Raw genomic sequence first — 23,145 nt, 5'->3', positions numbered from 1 at the left:
TCAATGAGGATCTTTAAGGGAATAATGTTTTTAGGGCTATGACCTGCCCCCTAATAGCAGCATGGTCATGAGTCCCCCCAAGACAGGCAAGGTATCCCTGCCTCTCGAGACAAACGGTGCAACTTTTAACGTGCACCGACTACGGTTCGTATCTCGAACCGTTCACGGAAATTTTCAGCTTGTCAAGCTAGACCAAACGGCCTATGCTTCGCACATTCTGTACAAAGGCTGTCCAAGCTTGGAACAAAGGCTTGACATCCTTTGCCCGTTTGCAAGTGTACCACCGATGCCGGTAAAAGGCATCGACGAAGAATTACGTTATATCATCACCAGGCTTGTGAAGCCTGGATGAGTCGAATAACAAAATATGATATTGATCGTTGGTCATACCAGACCAACGAATGAGGTTTATCTTAGAGGGTAACAAAGGCCTCTTTCAGGAGCAAACCGCAACGCATTGTGGTCCCTCTCCTGTTGGTTCATGTTACCGTTAACGTTAACTTGGCCCTGTGAGCGATTTCTTGACTCACTCCCTTTCTGGTGATGCAAACTAGCAGCACTCTTACCATCGCGACCACGTAGTTCCTGGTGATGCATACTAACATCACCAGAGTGGGCATCGCCCTCGGAGTCATCTGATGATGAATTCCCACCAAAGAGGTCCGACGAGTTAAACAACCTCGTCATCACCTCTTTGGTAGTCACGTTAGAACCCAAAAATTTAACGGACTCGGCCCGAAGTGATCCGGCGGCCGTCTCAGTCGCCACTGAGTCGGGCGATGCAGGTGACTTGGACGAGTCACCTACAATTGGTGTAGCAGGTAACTTGTCCCCATCATCCGCAATGTCATCAACAGTTTACATACCTTAGTCACCCCCAATGGTATTAGGAGGGAATATATCCTCCGCAGTAGACGCTAATGCGTCTACTGAACATTTGCCTTACTGACACCTGCGCTGGTCCGTGCAGCTTCCAGCTTAGCGGCCTCGCGGCCGACGCGATCTTGATTCTGGTCAAAATCAAGAATGCAAATGAAATCGGTGTTTTGATTAAAATCAAAATGCAAATAAAGCCTGTATTTTGACTGAAATCATAATGCTAATGATTTTGGCATTTTGATCAAAACCAATAATGCTAATTACAGGAAAAGACAAATAATGTTTCCTGTCACCCTTCATCAACCACTATGGTGACAGTTGGTTAAGCGGGGGTTGATGTAACGGGATGTCCCGATACATACGTATTCTTCCTTATAACGAGAAAAATAATAAGTAATATTACCTATGAGAGGAAAGAGATAAAGAAGTGCAAAATTAATATTTTTACTAATTTTGACTTAAATAGTCCCAATAATACCAAATTTGGCATTATTGATGCAATAAGATATTAGCTCATCTGATTGGTTGTTTTATGTCTAAATCAACCACGCCAATCGTTTAAATCACGATTGTGCGGTGCGCAAGGAGGCGCCATAGTTAGATATTAATATAAAAAGTTCAATGGTAGATAGAAGACGTTACGTAGAAAATTAGGTATTTTAATACAGTTCTTGCAGTTCCAATTTAGCTTCGCAGACCGGATAGCCCTGACAGCCTTGTACCAGCTGTCAGGTTTGGAAGGAAAGCGTACACTTCACCCGCTCACGTTCCTCGACCGTGAAGCGCCAGCCCATTACCTTGCCTATAAGCGCAATGCGAGGCTCGCCAAAGCCTGTTCGGCGTAAGACGTCAGGGCAGTCAACAGAGCGGCCTGACTCGAGGGAAGGGGTCACGCACGACCAACGCGACAGAACGATCTCCTCCGTTCGACAGACGACGGGGGCTGATACGCATACATTGCCAGAAGCGGCGAGAGTAGGCCATTCCAAGCCCGCTGCCAAGGCGACAACGACTCAGGAGCAACTTATACCGAAAAGGACGGGTGCACCCAGCGAACCCGGACCAGACAAGGCCGAGCCGGTGATAAGACCGGCGGAGATGTTTGAGGCAGTAGTGGCGGCGGTAAAGGCAGCCCCACATGATCCTTCACATGAAGCATGAGTGGCAACTGTGGCAGAGCTCTACACTATAGCGCACGACACGGTGGCCATTGCAGCAGACCTTGTACCGGCGGGGAAGCAACGCTTTCCGGAAGAAAAAGTGATATATTTCAAGTTCTTCGAAGAGGCTTGCACTGTAAGCAGCGACTCGTTCAGGCAGTGGACACAATTTGCGCAGACGGCGACGAGAAAACTTTACAATTCCAATTGGTCATTTAAGAACATCATTTAAAGCATGATAAGCAAAGTCAAGTGGGCGCGGGCGCCGCCCATGAATTAATGGGAAGCCAAGGTCAAGTCAGACACCGGATTAACCGGAAACAAGGCCAACAGCCCAGCAGCACGGGGCACATCGAAAACTTTAGGCAAGGACTGTTCAACAACAAGTGAAAGGTGAACTTTGCCTGAAGTTACGGAGCGGGATAGATATCAGGATGATACGGCAGAAAACTAGCACGATCAAGGAAGATATCTTGCTGGCAGCGGAAGCAGAGAAGTTCAACCAGGACGAACTTCAGACCATGCTTCATGTCACCAAGCATATCAATTACAACGATTTAAAACGCAGTATCCATTTTCATTTCTTTGATCGAGCGATGGCACGCATGTACGAGTTAATGTCAGTGCCATTTAGAGGAGCGATATACCGCTTATTAAAGATGCACCAGCCGGACACGGGCTCCGTATTGGCACGCCAGTTGGAACGAGATGGGGTTCGCATGGCGACCACCGAAGTTCCAGGTGGAACTTTCCAATGTTACTCGCTTCACAGACATCGGACAGTTGACTGCGTACTTCGAAAAGCATATTGCAGCAGATTTGGAGCTTGAAGATCTAGACACCTGTACGCCCAACTAGTGGACCTCCAATGTTTAGAAACTTACGGTAAATATGGCAGGGCGCTTAGAATTTTTGCTAAGAATTGCGCGCATTATCTGGTGTGGACGGACAATAATTTAAAGCACGCGGAGGTCGGCCAACGGCTTCAATGCTTGCACTGTGGCAATCTCGGGCACACCATGGCGCGGTGTCAGTATACCGCTGCACAATTACAAGGTATAGGCAGCCGAGCGGCTACGGAGCAAGAGGTAGCAGCGCTTGAAGACTTGGCCACCCCCTTTACCAGCCTGGCGGAAATCAAAGAAGTTGCGGCACAGCGCCTACAACTTCGAAAGGACAGTAAGTGCAAGGCACAGGAGGCAGTGGCACCATCCACAGAGCGACCGCGCACACCGATGGATGCCGCACATAGCTCTCCCATTAAGGGTGCACCGCCTGCTTGAGGCACCGGTCCGATCGAGCCGGAAGCTCTTAACGTCGAACCTGAACCGAAGAAGCAATGGGTCACGGTCCAGCCTCGGAGAAGACTCATCAGCCGACTATGTCACAGCCACACTCTCCCAGTCTCTCCTCCCGTTTTATTGACCTGGCAGAAGGTTTGGAAGATGAAGCGGATAAGTCAACAGCACCATCATCCAAAAAGACGTACTAGCGCCCACCTCACGACCTACGGACGACTCGCAGGGTGTCAACTAGGCGCCAACGACAGAAACGAAGAAGGCAACGTTGCACCTAGTGTCAGCGAAAACTGCCGAAAATTCCCACGACCCCACAGCTTGTAACCCTCAAGCAACGCAAACGAGCAGCGCTAAATCAGGCGGTTCAACCAATTGGAAAAAAAGGAGCGACCAGTTGCCCACGGCAGCATCGGAAGAGCATCAGGATAGAGGAGTTCCAGGCATTGAAGAGGTGCTAGGACTACGTTTAGTCACGACACCATCTTCTAGTAATTGTATGGCGATGGCGTTAGCGCAGGCGGTCGCGGGTCACGATCTAGCTGCCCATGATGACCACCTTGAGTCCATAACTGCCAGCATAAAACGAGGCATTCGGCTGTCTGGCTATCTTCATTTTGACAAACAGTTTGGCCACTACACACGGGTGGCAACTCTGATTAACGTCCAGAGAGGATGGGATGGCATGAATTCCCGCGAATCGAAAAAAAGTTTAAATGGTACCTCGATGAGTACGCGGCCACGCCTGGACGGCAGGATGTCATTTCGCGTTGAAATTGGGAAAAAGCAGTGAGCTGATGGCTCTAGCAGCCAACTTTTTTGCAACACGACATTTGTATACTGGCGTACGATACCGACGGGCAACAAACGTGGCACTACCCACTATTCAAACCTAGTACTACCACGCATGGAGACAAAGTTTACGAACTGGCCAACAAGTCCCTAAGCAGCTTCATCAGTGGATAGCAGCAGTCAGGCATGCTAAGCAACACGGTTTGCAACGACCACTGGTGCTGAGATTCTGGGGACAACATTACTCAGCATTGGTCCATACAGGCTCGTCGCAACTCCGCGAAACGGAAGAAGCAGCGGGGAAACAAGAACCTCCTGACATTGTGATGGAAGGAGAAGGTTTGGACGACGGAGTGCAGAGAGGGGACGGGGAGGAGAAAAGTTGTTCGCCCGCAACATGGAACTCGAAGAATTGGAACGGCGACCCAGGGGTGATCCGAGATCATCTAGCAACCACGCTTCTTCCCCAAGACGTGCATCAACATATCGACATTCTCTTAGACGATGTTAATCCGGCTAGGTTTGCCGAACCTTTGGCTTTTTTACTCAATTCGGCATCTCAACTCTCCACATAGGAGAGAATGCATGTGCTCCAGATGGGGATCAATGACGCCAACAACACAGAATCCAGTCAATTACTCGAGCATCTTAAGCTATCCGGACGGCAGTGCACCAATGGCAAGCGATAGCTGAGCAGCGTCTGGTTACGTTGTCTAGCCCGGATCTGCGTCCTGCGTGTGCTAAAGCATCCAACTTGTCGAGCCTCCAACTCGCGTAATACCTCTAACACGAGCTCGCAGTAAGGCTTCAGTAAGTCAGAAGCGCGCTCATTCGACTACGCCGGCGGAGAAGGAACAAGCTAGAACAAGATATACCGGAGAGACGATAGCCATGGAGAACATAGGTTCTCCTGACCTTCCAGCTCAGCTTCTCGAGACCCGAGACTCGTGCCCGGAACTATGGGAGAAGCATAGGATTCCCTGGCCGGCTTCAGCACGGACAGCATCCTCCCTCGAGCGCAGTAGCACTGAGGCACTGAGACATGGATGCAGGCGGTGCAGCGGAAGCCGGCGCAATGGATGCACATATTACAGGGGTTTCCATTTCCGGGAGAGCTATTGGGGTCGTTAAGTGACACGGTTTACCAAGCATGGACGGCTGTCTGGAGGCGAACATGCTGACAGGGGCGCTTAGCAGCGTACCGCGGCAGGACGAAGGCTAAATCGAAGCATAAATGGCTGGATGATTGGACGGCTAAGTTGTTGCGCCCAGCCCCACAAAACTTATCATCCCTTTTCGAAAGTACTGATGATTGGAAATGTCTACGCACCTGTGGGCATGGGGACGATACCATTTTGAAGCTGTGCGATGTGGAAAATAAAGTTCGTATAGCACACCACATCATCTGCACGGTCATTTATGAGAAAGAGATCCGAGTGCTAACAGGACAGGAGGCCAGTAACGAACATGGAATCCTACCCCGTCTCCTCATACATTTGATGGCGCTAAAATCCGTAACTTCTTATCGAGATGCATTCGCGGCGCCAAACAAGACGTTCGACCGGTTTACTGTGGCGAGCTTCTTTTTTTCGGCTTTTGAGCACGGAGGAGCAGGAAGCACACGTCATTACTAAAAGCAGTTAGGATTTGACTGCCGTCGCTTCGCGACGGACCGGCAGCTGACCTTCAGGAGATGCTTATGGGCGTCACAAATATTTCCAGCGAGCAAACTGTGAAAATTTGAGGACGCTGAGAAGGCGATTCTCAATCAATAATAGACGTTTCGAGATCCAAAACCTTCGGGGCTTCCGGGCCGGAGCTCAAGCAATGTGGCTTGACGCTTGGAGACGAACGCCCGAGGTAGATCGATCGCTAGCCTGGTTGGTGCAGGAAACGCATGTCAGCACTGAAGAGGAGGCGGGTCACTTAGCAGCTACCTGGACAAGGATATGGGGACGACAGCATCAGCTAAACGGACCAGCGCTGTCTTATTAGAGTGTGAATGCAAGCAAAACAAGAGGGGTGGCTATTTTGATGACTCCAACAACAGCAGAGCAGGTTCAGCCTTGGCACCAAGAGGATTGGACCAACACGGTCATCGCGGTCGACTTTGGGGACTACCGGGTAATCAACATCTACGCACCGAACGACCACCGAGCCCGAGAGGAGTTCTTTCTCGAAATCGAACGGTGGCCATTGAAGCAGCAAGAGATTATATTGGCAGGCGATTTCAACTGTGTGCAAAACCCATCTCTGGATTCACTAGGCGGCCAACGCGGCGGGAGGTCGAAGAGCGCGGCCCTCCAAACCCTCGCCCAACAGCTTCGCCTAGAGGACGCACGCACATTCATGGATTTCATGGATGATGCCGATGACGCCCTTGACCCGAACGATTTTCGTACACACTGGGGTCCCGAATCGGCCAGTCGCATGGATCGATTTTACGCGCCCCAATCCTGGGCGGCGGAAGTACAGTGGGTATCAGTGGCAAAACTGCCAGTACCGTCCGATCACTAGCGAGTGCGGCTACATTTAAGGCCACAAGCACCTGGCAAATAATCCTAGCGGTGGAAAAGTGCAGTGATGTACCCCATCAAGTCAGCCCAGCCTACGCGCGTATTAGCGGAATTACTCAACGAACTAATATTAGCGGAGGTAAGCAAGGCGGTGACGGCGGCAACATGAGATGAGACAGCACAGCAATGCGTGGCAAGTGTTCAGCGGATCAAGAAACGTGAGACGCAGCGGCGGCACGCAATAATTCACTGAGTTCACACGCAGAACAGGGCGCGCATATTGACCAGGACCGAGTTAATGGATATCACGATGGAAGAGGCGAGAGAGGAGCATTTAGTCCGCTTGGGGCAACGGCTCGAACGGACGACATAGCAGCTTCGTTGGAGCTTCAAGCGCGTATCTAACTAAGAGAGCGATCAGACCTTCACCGATTAACGTCCGGTGAATGATGAACCGTTCAGGCTGGAAATGACGCTAGCGGATAAATTCGCTTCAGAATGGAAACGATTTTCGGCGTCGCGCATCACACCACAACATGTGATCGCATGGCGACGGAATTGGACCAATTTGTCCAGATTCTGGTCGACAGACGTCTTTTGGCAGCGGGCAATGTGAGCCTCCTTCAAGTGATATCATCTGATGAGGTTATACAAGCTATTACTGCAATTCAAAGGCACAAGTCGGCTGGCGCGGATGGTCTAAATAATAATTTTTTCAAGGATACCCAGCGGTGCTAGTTCCAGTGATGGTTGCTGTTGGTTATGCAGGAGGAAAGCCGCCTCCGCCTTTCCTGCAGGGGCTGATTCTCCCACTGCAGAAAAAAGGCGATTCTGCTGACGCCATGGACTACCGCGAGTGCAACGAGTTCTGGGAACACCAATTGAAGAGTCGCAGCAGGGCTTCGTTCATGGTAGGCAGATGCGCAAAACTGTGCTGCTGATGCTGGATCAACTGGCAACAGCTAAGGCGGAACCGGAGCTGACAGCATCAGGCGGTCGGGCCATCCTCTTGCTTGAGTTTTGGAAAGCTTACGACACGGTCTCGCGGGAATTTCTATTTTCGGCCCTCGACCGCTTTTGATTCTCTCACGAATTAACAGCGATGATTCGGAATATTCACGACGGAACAAGGGCCCAGTTCGTGGTAAATGGGGAGCTTTCGCAGCCACAGGAGGTGGTCTCCGTAATTCCAGCAGGGGGTGCCCGCTCGCTCCGTTGCTTTTTCTTGTGGTTGCGGAAATACTGCCGTTGGCGATTCAACAACACAGTGAAATCAGTGGTCTAACAGTGCCAGGGGGAAGCGGAGAGAAACATAAGTTTTCCGCGTTCGTCGACGATTCGACGGTGTTTTTGCAGAAGGCGCAACATCTACCTCGAGTGATAAACAAAGTGAAACAATTCGGGTGGCTGTCAGGTCTGCAGGTGCAGCCGACAAGAAGCAAGACTATACTTTTGAATACAGCAGCGGACACAAGGGATCTTCATGGGATACCAGTGTTGAGGCATGGCGATATGGTGCGGTACCTAGGCTACGCAGTTGGAACGGGGAAACTTGCCACGGTCAACGGGGCGGCGCGATTGCGCAATGTCCAACGGAGACTGGCGAGAGCGACTCGGCTAGCTACTTGTGTCGAGAACAGGGTCTTCATATTGAACGTGATCATGCTGCCTGCCGTATTGCTCACTGCGGCTATTTTTGAATTGCTAGTGTGGGCGGAACAACAACTACGGAACCTGCAAAATCAATTTTTGCGGCACCACTCTACCAGCACGGAGGCCAGTCGAAGATCGATCCTGCGCTTCTGCACACACCCAAACAAGAAAGAGGAGTGGGCTTCGCCTCCTTACTCATCGCGTGCAAGACCCAGCGGGTGAAATACGCAATACTCTGGCTCACCCCAGCGCTAGGACATTTATTTATGGGATGGCAGGCATGGGCTTTCCGCGGAGCAACGCAAGACTGGACAGCTGGAGTATCTCCGCGCCAACAGAGGGGTCGGCAGCTTGCTACGCATCGTAGGACACCCGGTAACACTCTGCAGCAGTTGACCTGGCCATGGTTGTTACCTGCACTCCCCAGCTCGGATGGTAGGTTGCAGCAGTATACAACGGAGCTGGCAAGCCTTGCATCGGAGGTGTTCAGCTGGACGACGGAGGACGAATGGGTGGTGGAGCTTCCCCGACCGCTTCGGCACTTACCTCGGGCAATGACTCCAGAAGAGAAAGCATTCTGCCCACATACTCCTGGGCCGAAAACCCCTGGGTTGTGGACATGCAGGGAAATGTGTTAACGTCGACGCGGTATTCCCAGTTTCAGCCATGCCCTATTGCGAAACTGCACATGCAGCAGATTGGATGTTGAACCTACTCCTTCGTTCTCCCGACGGCCGGCACTGCCACCTATCAGCAAGCCAAACTGAGAAGATGGGGCCTTGCAATTTTGCTTAGCGCGCTGAGTTTGGAAGTTGATCAAGAGCTTCACGTACGGACGGACCTCCGCCTGCGCCCCCCCCACAATTGACGCAAACGTACAGCTGGGAACACACCATGACGGGCCACATCAGAGGCGTCTTAGTGAACTCGGACCAGGGTCGGTAGAGCGCCATCGCTCTGGAGCAAGACAGAGATGGAATTCACTGGAGTATTGGAGCGAACAGCATCGAGGATCAGCAGACGGCTGCCGAATGCCACCGATTATGCAAGGAGCACGGTGCGGGAGGCATCGTATTTTACACGAATCCCTCATCCACGGGTTCCCGTGGAGCGTGCCGAACACTATCGCCAACGAGCACGTCCTATTAGCCCTCAAGAAACAGCCGTTCCGGCGGTACAAAGGTTCGGACGGTGCGCTGGTTCGAACTGTCGAGAAGCTTCGAAATGCAGCGGAAGGCAGCAAATGGCAAACAGCAGCTCTTCAGCAGACGCCAACTCATCTCTGGGATCATGGGAACGAGCTCACCGCGTACCAAGTTTGGGTCGGGTATAGAGTGGCAGTGCGGCAACTGAATCTCTTTCATCCCGAACGCGGGCAGGATAACAGTTGCCGCAAGCTCCAATGCTGCCAAGGGGTATAAGAAACACTCGAACACATCTGTTAGACATGTCCGTGCGCGCAAGCCTGCTGGCAAAAGCTCATCTGTCACTGGACAGGAGAATGCTGGGAGCTTGGACGACTTCGAGTAATCTCGCCAATTGTGCAAACAGACGCGCGCCAAGATTATCCACGGTGGTCCACGCTCAGCTAGAGCGGTGCCACCCCGATGAAGTGACCGCATACACCGCCGTGTGGACACGCATATGGCATATCCTGAGCAGCGTTTGCATCACTCGTTTGTGGATGCAACGCAACCGAGTGACGTTCCAGCAAGAGGAAATGACCATAGCCGGCAGCGTGCATGAATTTTGGGAGTCTGGTATGAGGCAACTCCGTGCCATAGCGAAGCGAGAGTGCCGACGTACCGACACAAAAATACAAGGAACCCGTCTAATGCTCTGCCAGCGAGCTCTATCCAGACAACCTAAAGAGCCGCCAACACAGGTGGCAAGCCCCGTACAACCACCGGACTCGCACGAGGATACGGCGTTGCTAACCAGGCTTAAGATATACCAGACATCCTGCAACCATTAATAGTTAAATAGACATGTCTGCCTCTCATGTTAATACAGTTCTACTTTTCCCTAATTCTTAATCCATTGAATTACTTTTGGTAGCCAAAGACCCTTAGCTACCTAGAAACATTCATTTGTACTCTTGTGTATGTGAAGTTTCAAGGCACCCTACTTACACTGTAATCAGTGTAAGGTTGACTTGTACTTATCAGTACTAGTGAAAGGTGCCCCGTTACAACTAGTATTCTTGTACATCACTCTTCCTCGATTCGTAAGTATAGTGTACTTTTGCCAAAGTTACGAACGAATTTTTTTTTTTATCGGACAAATAATGTGCTCACCAAATTTAAGAAGCCATACGTTAAAAAAGTAAGTAAAAAGTATTGATTGTGACAGGTTCCACCAAGTGTACATTTGACATAAACCAACCGACTAATTTACCATCTAAAGCTAAGCAAAATTGCACGCTTGTGCCATGATGCTGTATCTTTCTACCACTCCCTTTCTAAAACTTTCGAATGTACCATACACGCTATCTAGCTGCACCACAATGAACACCAACACGAGCGGTAATCGCTGTACATCTTTTGGTCCACTTTTGCAAAATAAAAATGTCGTTGAGCAAAAATGAAAATAGCGTGACGATGCTTAAACCTCACTTTTAATTCTATCGTTCAACATACGCCATCGGGATTGGCTAAGCGGTCAAAAAGCCGGAAGGGGGGACAACCACCGCTCCTGTTCTTTCAAGTAGAGCAAAACCATGGACTCACGTGGGGAGATGAAGGCGCTGGACGCGCAGATCGATCGCTTACGCCGCGCAGAGAATCTCACGGAGACGGAGATTTACGAGCTGTGTCAGAAAGCAAAGGAGATTCTAGCAGGTGAATCGAATGTGCAACCGGTCCGGTGCCCCGTGACGGTTTGCGGGGACATTCACGGCCAGTTTTACGATCTGTTGGAGCTTTTTCGAATAGGCGGCGCCTGCCCTGACACCAACTACCTTTTCATGGGCGATTACGTGGACCGCGGATATTATTCGCTCGAGAGCGTGGCGCTCTTGGTGGCACTGAAAGTGCGCCACCGCGAGCGCATTACGATCCTGCGTGGCAACCACGAAAGTCGCCAAATTACGCAGGTCTATGGGTTTTATGACGAGTGTTTGCGCAAGTATGGGAACGCGAACGTTTGGAAGTATTTTACGGACCTTTTTGACCACTTGCCCATGACGGCGCTCATCGAAAACCGCGTCTTCTGCATGCACGGCGGCCTATCGCCTTCGATCGACACGCTTGACCACGCACGTGCGCTTGATCGCGTTCAAGAAGTGCCTCATGAGGGTCCAATGTGTGACTTGGTGTGGTCGGACCCGGACGACCGCTGTGGATGGGGCATTTCGCCCCGTGGCGCTGGGTATACGTTCGGCCAGGACATTACCGAGCAGTTTAAGCGCAGCAATGGCCTTACGTTCATTGCGCGGGCCCATCAGCTCGTAATGGAAGGATACCAATGGACTCATAATCGCGGTGTCGTGACGATTTTCAGTGCGCCAAATTACTGCTATCGGTGCGGTAATCAAGCGGCGCTAATGGAGATTGACGAAGTCATGGCCGACCGTAGTGGGGATAAAGTCTACGAGACGTGCAAATTTATCCAATTTGATCCGGCACCACGTGACAGCAATTTTAATGAAAAAAAGCGCACACCCGACTACTTTTTGTAGGCAACAATGGGCTTAAAGCGAAGCGTAGCGGTGGCTAGATAAAGTGAATTAGTATGCAGCGACACACGCACATAGTGAGAGTGAGTAACCCATGGAAAAGAGACAAGACGATGCAAATTATTGCATAGAGGATTCGAGACCGTGTCGAGAAAACAGTTGAGCAAATTGACGTGAGAGCCAGCGGGGAGTGCAAGTTCGAGTTGCTTTAGTCTCTCGCCCATTGTCGCTCGATTTACATCGTTTGTCTTGTTTCTCACATAGGTAAGAAAAGTTTTCATAAATGCACAATTTAGGTGGTTGTCGTACATTTTTCCTTAATTTGGTACAACTCATAAAGTAATGAAAGTGCTTATTGAGTTGTGGTATACGTTGAGTTGGTCGTGCGTAACCCAAAAATGGTGTAATCCACTCGACATAACAAACGTCCATAATCACTTCATGCACTAAAAGCTGACTCTTCCATGGCGCCTCGCTTCGCGTTCCGTGCGAGGTGCAGCAATGCAAAGTCTACAAACATGAAATCCTTTATGCTGCTAATTCCATTCTTCAATGTCAATATGCAGCAAATTTCGTAATGTCGAGTGTACGTGCGTGTCGGCATATGACCAGCTTCAAGTGTCTTCCGATGCGAATGTGTTGGCCGCCACGTCCTCTAGCTTTGCATTTGCCCATCAAATGGACAGTGGAGGATCGATTCAAGTCAATTCTTTGGATCAGACGGGAAAAGAGGCGAACACGACGCCTCTGCTCATACGTGCACACGGCACGGGGCGTGTCACGGCGTTGAGCTTCTCTCCTTTTCACGAGGATTTACTGCTATCCGCGGGTGGTGCCAACGCTTCTGTGAAAGTCTGGAAATTACCAAGTACCATTGCCATGAAAGAGGATCTCGTAATGCCTTTGACAACGTTTAAAGTAACGACGTCAGGCATTGTCAACGGGATCGTGCCACATCCGTCCGCGGACTCGATTGTTGCCGTCTACTCGAGACCCGGGCCCTTGAGAATTTATGACATTGCAGCTGAGGAATTGCGTTTTCAAATGGCAATGGAATATGACGCAGTAACAACTTCGGCAGCATGGAATTGGGATGGAAGCGTTATGGTGGTAACTACGCAAGACCAAGCAGTGAGGATCGTGGACCCAAGGATTGGACAGTGTTCGGCGCCTGATATTCAAGCTGCACATAATGGCAAGCGACATTTAAGCGTAGTTTGGTGTGGACGGACGCATCACTTTGTCACGTGTGGAAGTGGCCTTACACAGGAGCGCGAAGTAAAGTTGTGGGATCCTCGCCACTTGGCCACGTGCGTCCATCGTGAACGCCTCGATGCAGGAGGCGTGGGCCACTTGATTCCGCTATACGACAGCGATTTAGATCTGCTGTATATACTGGGCAAAGGAAATAGCAGCGCTCGATTGTTTGAAGTGGATTTGACTCGTACTCCTCATGTCCATGCCGTGAATCACACTGCGTTAGGTACTATGACGCTTGCCGCCACGCTATTGCCAAAGACGACATGTGATACCAATGTGTGCGAAGTTGCACGAATCTTGAATCTTAGTGCGAGTGGCAGTAGCGTTGGTGGAAGCTGTGAGGTCGTGAGCTACCGGGTGCCTCGCAAAGACGCAATACATACCTTCCAGAGTGATTTGTATCCCGATACGTTGGCGGTAGAAGCCACGATGACGTCTTTAGAGTGGCAACAAGGACGCAATGCGGAGCCTATGAAGCGGGCAGTAGTGCCAAGTGTGAAGGCTATGGAGGATACGAGTACGAGCGTGTTTGGACGGCCTACATCTGGGCATCACGGGCCGTCGAGCTGGGCATTGCCAGGTGGAGGTGTTGGGGCTTCGACAAAACGTCGGCAATATTCTAGCTGGGGACAGGCATTATCGTCAGCAGCTTCATCAAATACACCGTCAGAGACTGTGTTGAATACCAAAACAGGTTGGGGATCAGACTCCAGAAAGTGGAACGAGTCAGAGCCTATAGCTCAAAGTTCTCCTCCTGGGTTTATTCAATGGAACTCGAATGAAAGTGCTGCCACAGCTGCAGTTCCTTCGTCTTTGCCAAACTTTATTGCAGAAACACGAGAAAATAATGACGAGGCTTTAGCACCCGCTGCAATGTCAATGGAGTTGCCATTTAAAACTGAGTCTTCTAGCATTGCTGACGTCGTTGAGCTATCGGACAAAGCGCAGCGTTTGGGTGCCAAATATGGACACAAACTCAAGTACCTGCACGGACAAGAAGCTTCGCGCAATGATGTTTTCTACTTTGGTGACATGAGCGTTGCAAATACGACGCAGGCGTCACCTATAGTTGCTGCGAACGCAACATATTGGGCAGTTCCAATCACAGGCGCGGGTGGACCTGTGCTTGTGGAAAAAGTTGGTGCAGTTGGTAAAGCTCAACATGGAAGTGCTTCTGTGATTAATGGACAAAAAGCTGAAGTGTCAGCGCTCGCTTTCAATCCGTTTCATGACCATATGCTCGCAACAGGGTCGGCAGATTCCACCATACAACTTTGGTCACTCGATATGCACACGAGATCAGAAAGTGGTAAACTCATTCAGGCGTTGTCAGGACATACAAAAGGCATTCGTTCTCTTCAGTATAATCCGACAGCTGCTAATGTGCTTTGTTCGTCGAGCCAGGACCTTTCCTTGCGCTTTTGGGATCTCGAAGCCGGTCAGCAAAAATTGTGTCTGGAAGGTAAGCTGGATGATATCACGTGGAACATAGCTTTTAGTCAGGACGGGGCTCTTTTAGCCACAGCTAGCCGCGCCAAGATTGTGCGTGTATTTGACCCTCGCCAATCTGAGCAGGCGTTAGTTGCAATGGGATGTGGGCATGAGAGCAATAAGCCGCAGTTTGTCACTTGGGCTGACTCAATGCGTCTGTTGACTGTTGGCGTGAACTCTCGCAACGAAACGCAGGTGAGCTTTTGGGATTCACGAAACTTGCTAGAACCTTTGCAAATACCCATCGGCGTGAATCCAACAGCTAGTTCAGCTAGTACCACGACTCCGATACCATTGTACGATGCAAGCTCGCATTTGCTTTTTCTTGTTGGCGCAGGAAGTCGACATATATGGAGTTACGAAGTCGATTCTACGGCTGCTACAGTGCAAGCCAACTTGCCCTTCATCATGGCCGGTACGAGCACTATTGGTGGTGTTGCCCTCTTGCCACAACGCACTTGTAATATTCGCGAAATTGAAGTGGCGCGTTTGCTGGTGGCGACATCAAATGTCATGGAATGCGTGTCATTTTCAATTCCGCGAGCACAAAAGCTAAAAGAATATTTTCAAGACGAAATCTTTGGCCCCGTCCCCAAGCAGGAGCCATCATTGACTGCTGCACAATGGTTTTTGGGCGAGTCCGGTTCTCCTATCTACGAATCACTCTGCCCGGTTGGTACGTCGAACTGATTTATCCTGGCTTGATTTTTGTTAAATTGCTTACTATTGCTTCCGTTATCGTGTAGGAATGACACCGCTATCCAAAAGACCGATAGAGATAGCACCTGCGCGTCCAAAGACGTTAGATTTTCAAGCTCGTAAAAGGAAAGAAGAGGAAAAAGAGCGTCGGAAGGCTGCTCAATTTGCTCGACTCAGTGTAAGTCGTCGAGCGCAGCCAAACCTAAAGCATAATGTTGCTACGAAATGCTGACTTACATTTTTAATGGCTGTAGAGTCTTGCGGCTCAGCCATCACTCCACCAATCCCGAGTGAATACGTCCACATCTCCATCTGTGGCAGAAGATAGTGACGATGATTGGGATGAATGAAGCTACGACGCAAGACATCTCTCGAGTGAGTACTTTTGAAGTGAGAGTTTGTTCATAGCACATTGATTCCCGGTAATTGTGATTATACTTTACATCTCCGATGACTTAAACGTCCCCTCATTGCTTGCGGCATATCGCTGTCGCGTTTTAGCCCTCATTGGCATCGACAGCTTAAATCTAGCCAATTATTCACACTTTGACACCTAACACTTAATTTATCGCTGCTAGCTTGCAAAAATATTATAAAGCCGCTGACATACACGTGTAAAATACTTCGGCTCACGCCTAGACACTTGCTCGATCTCTTTTGCTACATCATCAATCGAAATCTACATATATACCGAGTGAAAAATTGATTTCAAAGCGTGGTAAGCAAAAAATTATAGTAGCAATCTTACCTGTCCAAGCGATACCCGCACAGCTGTCTGAAAGTCAGTATAGGGGAATACGGGCAGGAGCGAGAATCCAACGCTAAGATGTGCACTCTCGGCTCCAGCCACCGACGGAAACCTAAAAAAATCAACCCAAAGGGTGCTACCGTTTTCGTCGTATCGCATAGCAAAGTGTGTCGATAATTCGCGCAGCTCCTTTAATAATCGGAAAGAACGGCTTATGAAGTTCTCCAGTACTTGAAGCTTTGAGCATATTCGCCCATCATTTCCATTTCCTAACTCAGATTCGTCCGCTATTCGAGAAATGTAATGCGGATCTAGCAAAAGCCTCTGCAGTACAAGCACGACGTCACCTTCATACGGTGAATACGTATAACCTTCCCTCTGTTTTAAGACTTCATTTGCAACAATTGAGGTTGATGCCCCGCCCATTGAAGGAATGCCCATCATTGCATCAACACAAATTTCTACACTGAATAGCACATCTTCAAAGCGAGCGCTTAAGCGAAGATTCGAAGCCGTTGCTTCGCAAATTTTCCACACGCTCATGCTTTCTTGGATCGCGAGCATCTCCTCCGTCGCTAATACTTCCTGACTGAGGACTGTTGTAGCTGCTGAAGTCACTGGCTCCAGTTCCGCAGCTCTTCCTTCAAGAATCTTAAGGCGACTCTGGATCATTGACTCTTCCAACAACAGAGTCGAGCACTCATCTTCCAGATCCTTCACAGCTTTCGCATATTCGTCGTGGGCACCTTGCTGCTCCTCTACAGCATCCAATAAGAGAGCCATTTGTTCTTCGCGGTCAATCATTTCCCTGATAGCAGCAAGCTCACTTTGACGCTTAGAAGTATCTGCAGCTATTCTGTCTTTCAACGAACTCACATCACATGCTAGCGCATCTCCTCCAAGAGATAAACTGCTAGTAATCTCACTTTCCATCTGCGCTTGCAGTTGACACCAACCGGTTCGAGCAACTAGAGCCTCGGTAGTATAGAGCTTCTGGATTGCCTCTCGTCCAGTATCGTCAAGATTCATGGAAGAAAAAAGTGCTGGGGCCTTTACTTGTAGCAAGGACGACAACTCTTCAGTCACAGCAGACGACCATGACGATACATCTTGCGCATGACGTTCGATAACCTCGGAGCATTTATCGTACGCACAAGCCAGTTTCACGTCTCTTAAGAATTGATTTCCAGATGATTCAGCGTCATCACCAAAAAAGGTTTCACTATTCTTCACTAGCGTTTCCTCTTCGTTTAATGCAACAGACGATAGAAGATCTTCCATTGAAATTGACTGAGCTGATACAGACTTTGGTGACGCTGGATAACTAGGGCTTTTGCTAGGCTCACTGACTCGGTCGAACTGCGACGTTAAATTCACTTGAAGAGATGCGCGGCTAGCAGCATATTCTTCGTCGCTTTCGTCATAAACCATGCTCATTGAACTCCGGTCTTGCGCCGAAGCCACTTCCTCTTTTACCTCTTCGATCGGGTCGAGCCCGACAGGTTTATGGGCGTAATTGTTTTCGGTAAAGGGTAAATTTGCAGCTTCATTGGCCAGATCACCCAGAGATTCAGGAAGATCACATACGTCAGATTCCACTGCCAATTTAGTGTGCTCGTAAACGGAAGATTCCGCAAGTAGATGACCTAAACTAAACTCGGCAGTGTCGTCGTCGCGAGGAAGACTACAAGATGATGACTGCTTTCCCACGATCTCACCGAAAGGAACATTATACTCTCCCGTAATTTCCATATCTTCCCCAGCGTCCGAGGATGTCGACGAGCCGGCATAGGGCATACGATTGGATTTGTGAAGATCCGCTGCACGCACAAATGAATTGTTCCTTGCCGCAGACGAAACTTGAGAGCTTGTGAATGAGTTGTCGATAATCTTCGACAGCGCTGATGTGGTGTGCCTTGAAGGTTGGCGTGTGACGTTGATGGTTTCACGCCTGCGACGTCGAGTTTCAGCCCGAGCATCAAGTGGGCTAAAGCCGCGCAAACTTTGTCGGCGTTTGCTTTTGTCCCTTGTTTTCGATGCCAAAAGACTACTCCTGCTTGACTCTAAGAGATCAAACCCTGGCTTTTTCACGTGCGTCATCTTCGGCACACTAAACTTTTTCGGCTCTTCATCGTCAAGCGAATCAGCTTCATCAAGAATTGAGGAGTTTAAAGACGTTTCTGCGTCATCAAGCTCTCCCTCTGACGCCCGTTCTAAAGGGAAGAGCCGCGATGCATCGTTCGCTGGCATGGGAGTCATAGACGTAGATGGCGAGCCATGATTAAATTCAGCGCCTTGTGAGGGTCCAAAATTGACGGATTTATTTGGTGTGGTCTGAATAGCACCTTCAGAAGTACGTCGATCCTTTCTTGCGCTTAAAATACCCTTAAGTGGTGTACTTATCCGATGTTCTTCGGTAGGGGGAGAATTCAACGAAGAGTCTGGGATTCGGGAAGGCGGCCGCTCAACGGGAGACTTCTGATCGTTGACTTCTATTCTTTTGTGCTTATTTGGCCTTGAGTTTTTTGCATTCAGTAGCGAATCTGCCTTCGTCGTTTCTAATGTTTCACTGGTCTGGATACTATTGGCGCGCGTGCGCTTCTTTTTACTTTTACCATGTGCTTCTGACTCATATACACGTCTGCTTGGTCGTTTCTTTTCATGTTTATCTGTCACTGCCTGACTGTCCGTTGACATGATGTCTACCCCGCTTTCCATTGCTATTAATCCGTTGTCGACGGTTTGTCGACGGTGGTCCTCAAATTGAGGCTTGTCATTCATTGTCATCAAATCATCGCTTGGACCTACAGTCGTTCGCCGTTTTTTCCTGCTCTTTATTGGAGAAAGCGCTTTCTTGTCAACGGTTTCATTTGCTAAGGACGTCAATTTTCTCCTCGTTTTGCTTCTCAGTTCCTTTGTTGACAATGGTATTTGTTTTCGTTGATTGGATGCAGCAAGCGTCTTTCTCTTTGCGGGAGATGGTGACTCCGTGCTCGAAGAGTCTTTTACTGGTGATGGCAGGGGTCTTGTATCAGATAGCTTCGAGCGAGTCAAAACACTCCTGCTCTCAGCAAGTCGATTCACAAGTAATGGGGACGATTTGCTCTCTAATTGGATATGAATCGTCGCTTTTGTCGGGGATGGCGTTATGGTATTCATTGGCTGCTCCAATAAACGTGTAGAGCTTCTAGTCATAACCATTTCTGTCACAACTGATGCCATCGGCTCGCTGTTTCTCGCTAAAGTCGTTATGTCAGCACTTTTTACCTGCTTCGACGGTGTCAGTGTTGGAATTGCTGCCTTAAAATCTTGCAATTCATTCGTCTTATCGACTTGATGATGTATCAAGCTATTTTGACTCAGTGACACCATTTGCAGTTTAGTGACTACTAATGCGGCCTCGACTGGATCCAACGTCCCTCGTCTTGCCAAGTCTTGCTCCAGTAAATTCGGTGCAAACATCGAGTCCGTCAAGCTGTCTCGCACATTACCTAGCGATGTGCTTTTTCGGCCGTGTTCCAACACTATCTCACGAGACGTTGTCTTGGTCTCTGACCTCGGTCTCTTTGTTGCTGACTTGGTTTCTATAGTGACAGGTGAATTCTCTTTATCAAGGCTGTTTTCAGCTACATCGAACTCTCTGTCCTGTTTCTGGTGCTGCAATTCTAATAAAGTTTCCCGGATCTTGGCTGGGCTACTCCGCTTTAACACCGAGGTCATGTCCTTCTTTCCAGTAGCTTGCAATGCATCTTTCACCTCTATTTCGTCCACATGATTCAATTTTAAGCCAGTAGCCTTCGTTAAATTCGCGTTGGATAGCAAATTATGTCCCAATGTCGTCGAAGCCGAGCTTTCTTCTTGTTGCTCTGGCCCCTGCTCCTGTAACACGCTTAACGGATCTTTCTCGCCTAGTATCTCGCGCTGAAGCTGACGTGTAAAATTTTCGAGTTGCTTAGGTGCGGAAGGAAGCAGCGCGTACTCGGCGTCGTCACCGTCCGCGTCCATGACCGTGAGCGTTGGTCAGGTTTGCCGCGCTCAAAGGAAATTATCGGTTTTCTGTATATATTTTATTATTTCAAAAAGGGGGGGCGGTACGGTAGATTTTCTACACATTCAAGCGACATTTAATAAAATGTAGCCATTTCTTTCAAGCACTGGTTGTGCTTTGATTAGATCAGGAACCGAGACGCCATGGCGGACGAGCTCAAAGACGAGAAGAAAGCCAAGAAAGCTGCACGCAAAGCTGCAAAGGCTGCTAAAACTGTGATAGATTCATCAGCAAAGGTTAAGAAACTCAAGCGTTCCCGCGACAAGACAGAGACAACCGTCGAAAGCCCCCAAAAACTCGCGAAGCTACACAAAAAGGAGCAAAAAAGTGACAAGAAAAGCCTCCAGAGCGTAGACACAGCGAAGAAAAATGGAGATCGCAATACAGATTTCTCCAATGGCCCATATCAGCAACCAGCGGCCAAGGATGGTAGCTTTACCAAGTCCTTTTATAATGAGGGCAAGAACACTGCGAATATGACGGACGAAGAGGTTTCTGCGTTCCACGAAGCTAATCAAATGATTCTTAGCGGCAACAATTGCCTTTACCGTCCCGTGCTGAGCTTTAAGGATATTTCATTTGAGCCCAAATTTATGAAGACCACGAAGGGTTTCGACAAGCCCACTCCGATTCAGAGCCAATGTTGGCCAATTCTCGCCTCTGGACGCGATATTATTGGTATTGCCGAAACTGGATCCGGCAAGACTCTAGCGTTCGCCATTCCCGGCCTCATCCATATTGCAGCTCAATCCGGGGTATCGCCTAAGCACCCGGGCCCGTTAATGCTCGTAGTCGCTCCAACGCGTGAGTTGGCGATGCAAAGCTCAGCTGTGATCTCAGAGGCTGGGAAGAAGTGTGGGCTCAAGAGTATTTGCATATACGGTGGAGTACCGAAACACACTCAAAAAAAGGCATTGCGAGACGGTGTGCATGTAGTCGTCGCCACGCCCGGTCGTTTAAAGGATCTGGTGGAAGAGCACTCTTGTAATTTGTCTAAAGTTACTTTTATGGTTCTTGATGAGGCTGATCGTATGTTGGACGAGGGTTTTGAAAAAGACATTCGCGGCATTATTAGCCACACACATCCTGAACGGCAGATTGCTATGTTTAGTGCAACGTGGCCGCAGTCGATCCAGAAACTAGCTTATGAGTTCTTAAACGATCCTGTGAAGGTAACAATTGGCTCGGATGAGCTCGCTGCAAGTCAGAATGTGACTCAAATCGTTGAAGTGATTGACGATCGAGCCCGTGATGCTCGTGCTCACGCTCTGCTGCAAAAGTATCACTCAAGTCGCAAGAACCGGGTCCTGTTATTTGTACTGTACAAGAAGGAGGCTGACCGTGTGGAGCGCATGCTGCACCAGCGTGGATGGCATTGTGTTGCCATTCACGGTGACCGTAGCCAGCAACAGCGTTCAGAGGCTGTGGAGCAGTTTAAATCTGGTGAGGTTCCGCTGCTAATTGCAACGGATGTTGCCGCTCGTGGTCTTGATATTCCTGATGTTGAGTACGTCATTAATTACTCGTTTCCGTTAACGATTGAGGACTATGTGCATCGTATTGGACGTACGGGCCGTGGTGGCAAGAAAGGTACGGCACATACTTTCTTCACTGCAAATGACAAGCCTCGCGCTGGGGAGCTTGTTAATTTACTGCGCGAGGGAAATCAAGAAGTCCCAAAGGATCTGACTAAATTTGGAACTCACGTCAAAAAGAAAGAACACAAGCTTTATGGGGCCTTTGCCAAGAATATTGATTCCGCCAAAAAAGCTACAAAGATTACATTTGATAGTGACGATGAGTAACATGGATATAATGGCAGCATTGTGACGGTGATAGAATAGAATTCTACCGGGTTTGATTGCTAACTCATTAATTATTGCTTAACTGAAACAGTGAATGAATCCGTTACTGTTTTTTATTTCATGAGAATTTTTAAGTTCATTGTTTGAGAATTAGCCAAGCATAAGTCACACTGACAATTTTAAGCGAGACACCTGTTTAGATATTCAGAACTTAAAAGGTGAGAATAATGGCTTCATGTTTTTATATCAAGTCAAAAAGAATTAATGCAGGAACGTGGTCATGCCACGACTATTGAAGATAATTACAAATGCTTGTTGCGGTACGTCGCAGAAAAATCTGGCGCCGGCAACGACGGCACAAACGGAACCAAAGCATCGATTTCGGCCTTAACTTCCGGTGTAATCTTGTCCAAAATGTCAAGAACCTTCAGGTTTTGCTCGAGCTGCGCCACCGTCCTGGCGCCGATCATAACCGTCGATACATGTTCGTTGCTTACGCACCACGCAAGGGCGAGCTCAGCCATAGAAATGCCAAGCTTCTCCACTAGAGGTGTCAGCTTGTCTGCATTGACCACACGATCCACAAAGTCCGGAACGAAGTTCTTGTACATCTCGTTGTTCATGCGTGCGCCTTCTGGCGTACCAGAGCTATACGTCTCGGAATTGTCGAAGAAGTTGACACCTTGTTTAAAAGCGAACTTTATCGTGTTGTACCAGGCTTCTTCCGTTTAATTGTCGTTGACTTCCATTTGGCTACCAAGTGAGAGTTTGGAGACAAGCAGACCAGAGTTGCCAAGAAAACGATAGGTCATGCGAGATTTCGAGTCGGAAGCAGTGGAAGCCATGGTGTTAAAACAAGATGTGAGGGACATAAATAAAATTCCCGAACGAGCTTTTGCTATCAAATTGTCAGGAGAGACTTTGAAGTACCAAACAACTTTGATTTGATTGCAATCGTGATGCATAGCGTATATAAAATTGCAAATACAGAATGTGTAAATGAGATTTATAAAATCTTGCTAGTACATTTTTTCTTAGTAGAAGCTGGTCTGAGTAAAAAGTGCAAGAGTGAGTATAGACAGCAAGAAAATGTAGACGATAGCAATACGTGCAAGAAATGTAG

At 48.9% G+C, this 23,145-nt stretch overlaps 9 protein-coding genes across 9 annotated transcripts; 7 read left to right on the top strand and 2 right to left on the bottom strand.

Annotated features, from left to right (window-relative positions):
• Positions 1 to 1,692: 1,692 nt before the first annotated feature.
• CCR75_003344 (uncharacterized protein) lies at positions 1,693 to 2,040 on the top strand (the record flags this gene model as incomplete). Its single annotated transcript, XM_067961441.1, has 1 exon — positions 1,693 to 2,040. The coding sequence occupies one exon, from the start codon at positions 1,693 to 1,695 to the stop codon at positions 2,038 to 2,040; it is 348 nt and encodes a 115-aa protein (XP_067816740.1).
• A 2,412-nt stretch (positions 2,041 to 4,452) lies between these two features.
• CCR75_003343 (uncharacterized protein) lies at positions 4,453 to 4,701 on the top strand (the record flags this gene model as incomplete). Its single annotated transcript, XM_067961440.1, has 1 exon — positions 4,453 to 4,701. The coding sequence occupies one exon, from the start codon at positions 4,453 to 4,455 to the stop codon at positions 4,699 to 4,701; it is 249 nt and encodes an 82-aa protein (XP_067816745.1).
• A 6-nt stretch (positions 4,702 to 4,707) lies between these two features.
• CCR75_003342 (uncharacterized protein) lies at positions 4,708 to 5,257 on the top strand (the record flags this gene model as incomplete). The annotated part of the gene is made up of 2 exons (XM_067961439.1): positions 4,708 to 4,793; positions 4,873 to 5,257. The coding sequence occupies 2 exons, from the start codon at positions 4,708 to 4,710 to the stop codon at positions 5,255 to 5,257; spliced, it is 471 nt and encodes a 156-aa protein (XP_067816746.1).
• A 19-nt stretch (positions 5,258 to 5,276) lies between these two features.
• CCR75_003341 (uncharacterized protein) lies at positions 5,277 to 5,760 on the top strand (the record flags this gene model as incomplete). Its single annotated transcript, XM_067961438.1, is given in 2 exon segments — positions 5,277 to 5,324; positions 5,344 to 5,760. 2 exon segments carry the CDS (start codon positions 5,277 to 5,279, stop codon positions 5,758 to 5,760), a joined length of 465 nt encoding a protein of 154 aa, XP_067816743.1.
• A 5,254-nt stretch (positions 5,761 to 11,014) lies between these two features.
• CCR75_003340 (uncharacterized protein) lies at positions 11,015 to 11,974 on the top strand (the record flags this gene model as incomplete). The annotated part of the gene is made up of 1 exon (XM_067961437.1): positions 11,015 to 11,974. The coding sequence occupies one exon, from the start codon at positions 11,015 to 11,017 to the stop codon at positions 11,972 to 11,974; it is 960 nt and encodes a 319-aa protein (XP_067816744.1).
• Positions 11,975 to 12,523: 549 nt separating this feature from the next.
• Positions 12,524 to 15,771, top strand: CCR75_003339 (uncharacterized protein; the record flags this gene model as incomplete). The annotated part of the gene is made up of 3 exons (XM_067961436.1): positions 12,524 to 15,398; positions 15,469 to 15,599; positions 15,676 to 15,771. 3 exons carry the CDS (start codon positions 12,524 to 12,526, stop codon positions 15,769 to 15,771), a joined length of 3,102 nt encoding a protein of 1,033 aa, XP_067816307.1.
• CCR75_003338 (uncharacterized protein) lies at positions 15,598 to 20,174 on the bottom strand (the record flags this gene model as incomplete). Its single annotated transcript, XM_067961435.1, has 2 exons — positions 15,598 to 16,100; positions 16,170 to 20,174. The coding sequence occupies 2 exons, from the start codon at positions 20,172 to 20,174 to the stop codon at positions 15,996 to 15,998; spliced, it is 4,110 nt and encodes a 1,369-aa protein (XP_067816306.1). The 3' UTR covers positions 15,598 to 15,995.
• A 186-nt stretch (positions 20,175 to 20,360) lies between these two features.
• Positions 20,361 to 22,138, top strand: CCR75_003337 (uncharacterized protein; the record flags this gene model as incomplete). The annotated part of the gene is made up of 1 exon (XM_067961434.1): positions 20,361 to 22,138. One exon carries the CDS (start codon positions 20,361 to 20,363, stop codon positions 22,020 to 22,022), a length of 1,662 nt encoding a protein of 553 aa, XP_067817024.1. The 3' UTR covers positions 22,023 to 22,138.
• A 186-nt stretch (positions 22,139 to 22,324) lies between these two features.
• Positions 22,325 to 22,633, bottom strand: CCR75_003336 (uncharacterized protein; the record flags this gene model as incomplete). Its single annotated transcript, XM_067961433.1, has 1 exon — positions 22,325 to 22,633. The coding sequence occupies one exon, from the start codon at positions 22,631 to 22,633 to the stop codon at positions 22,325 to 22,327; it is 309 nt and encodes a 102-aa protein (XP_067816305.1).
• Between the last annotated feature and the right edge of the window lie 512 nt (positions 22,634 to 23,145).

Source organism: Bremia lactucae, linkage group LG4 (assembly GCF_004359215.1).
Source record: "Bremia lactucae strain SF5 linkage group LG4, whole genome shotgun sequence".
In the NCBI taxonomy this organism is placed as follows: domain Eukaryota; phylum Oomycota; class Peronosporomycetes; order Peronosporales; family Peronosporaceae; genus Bremia; species Bremia lactucae.
This window is presented reverse-complemented; position numbering and strand designations above follow the sequence as displayed.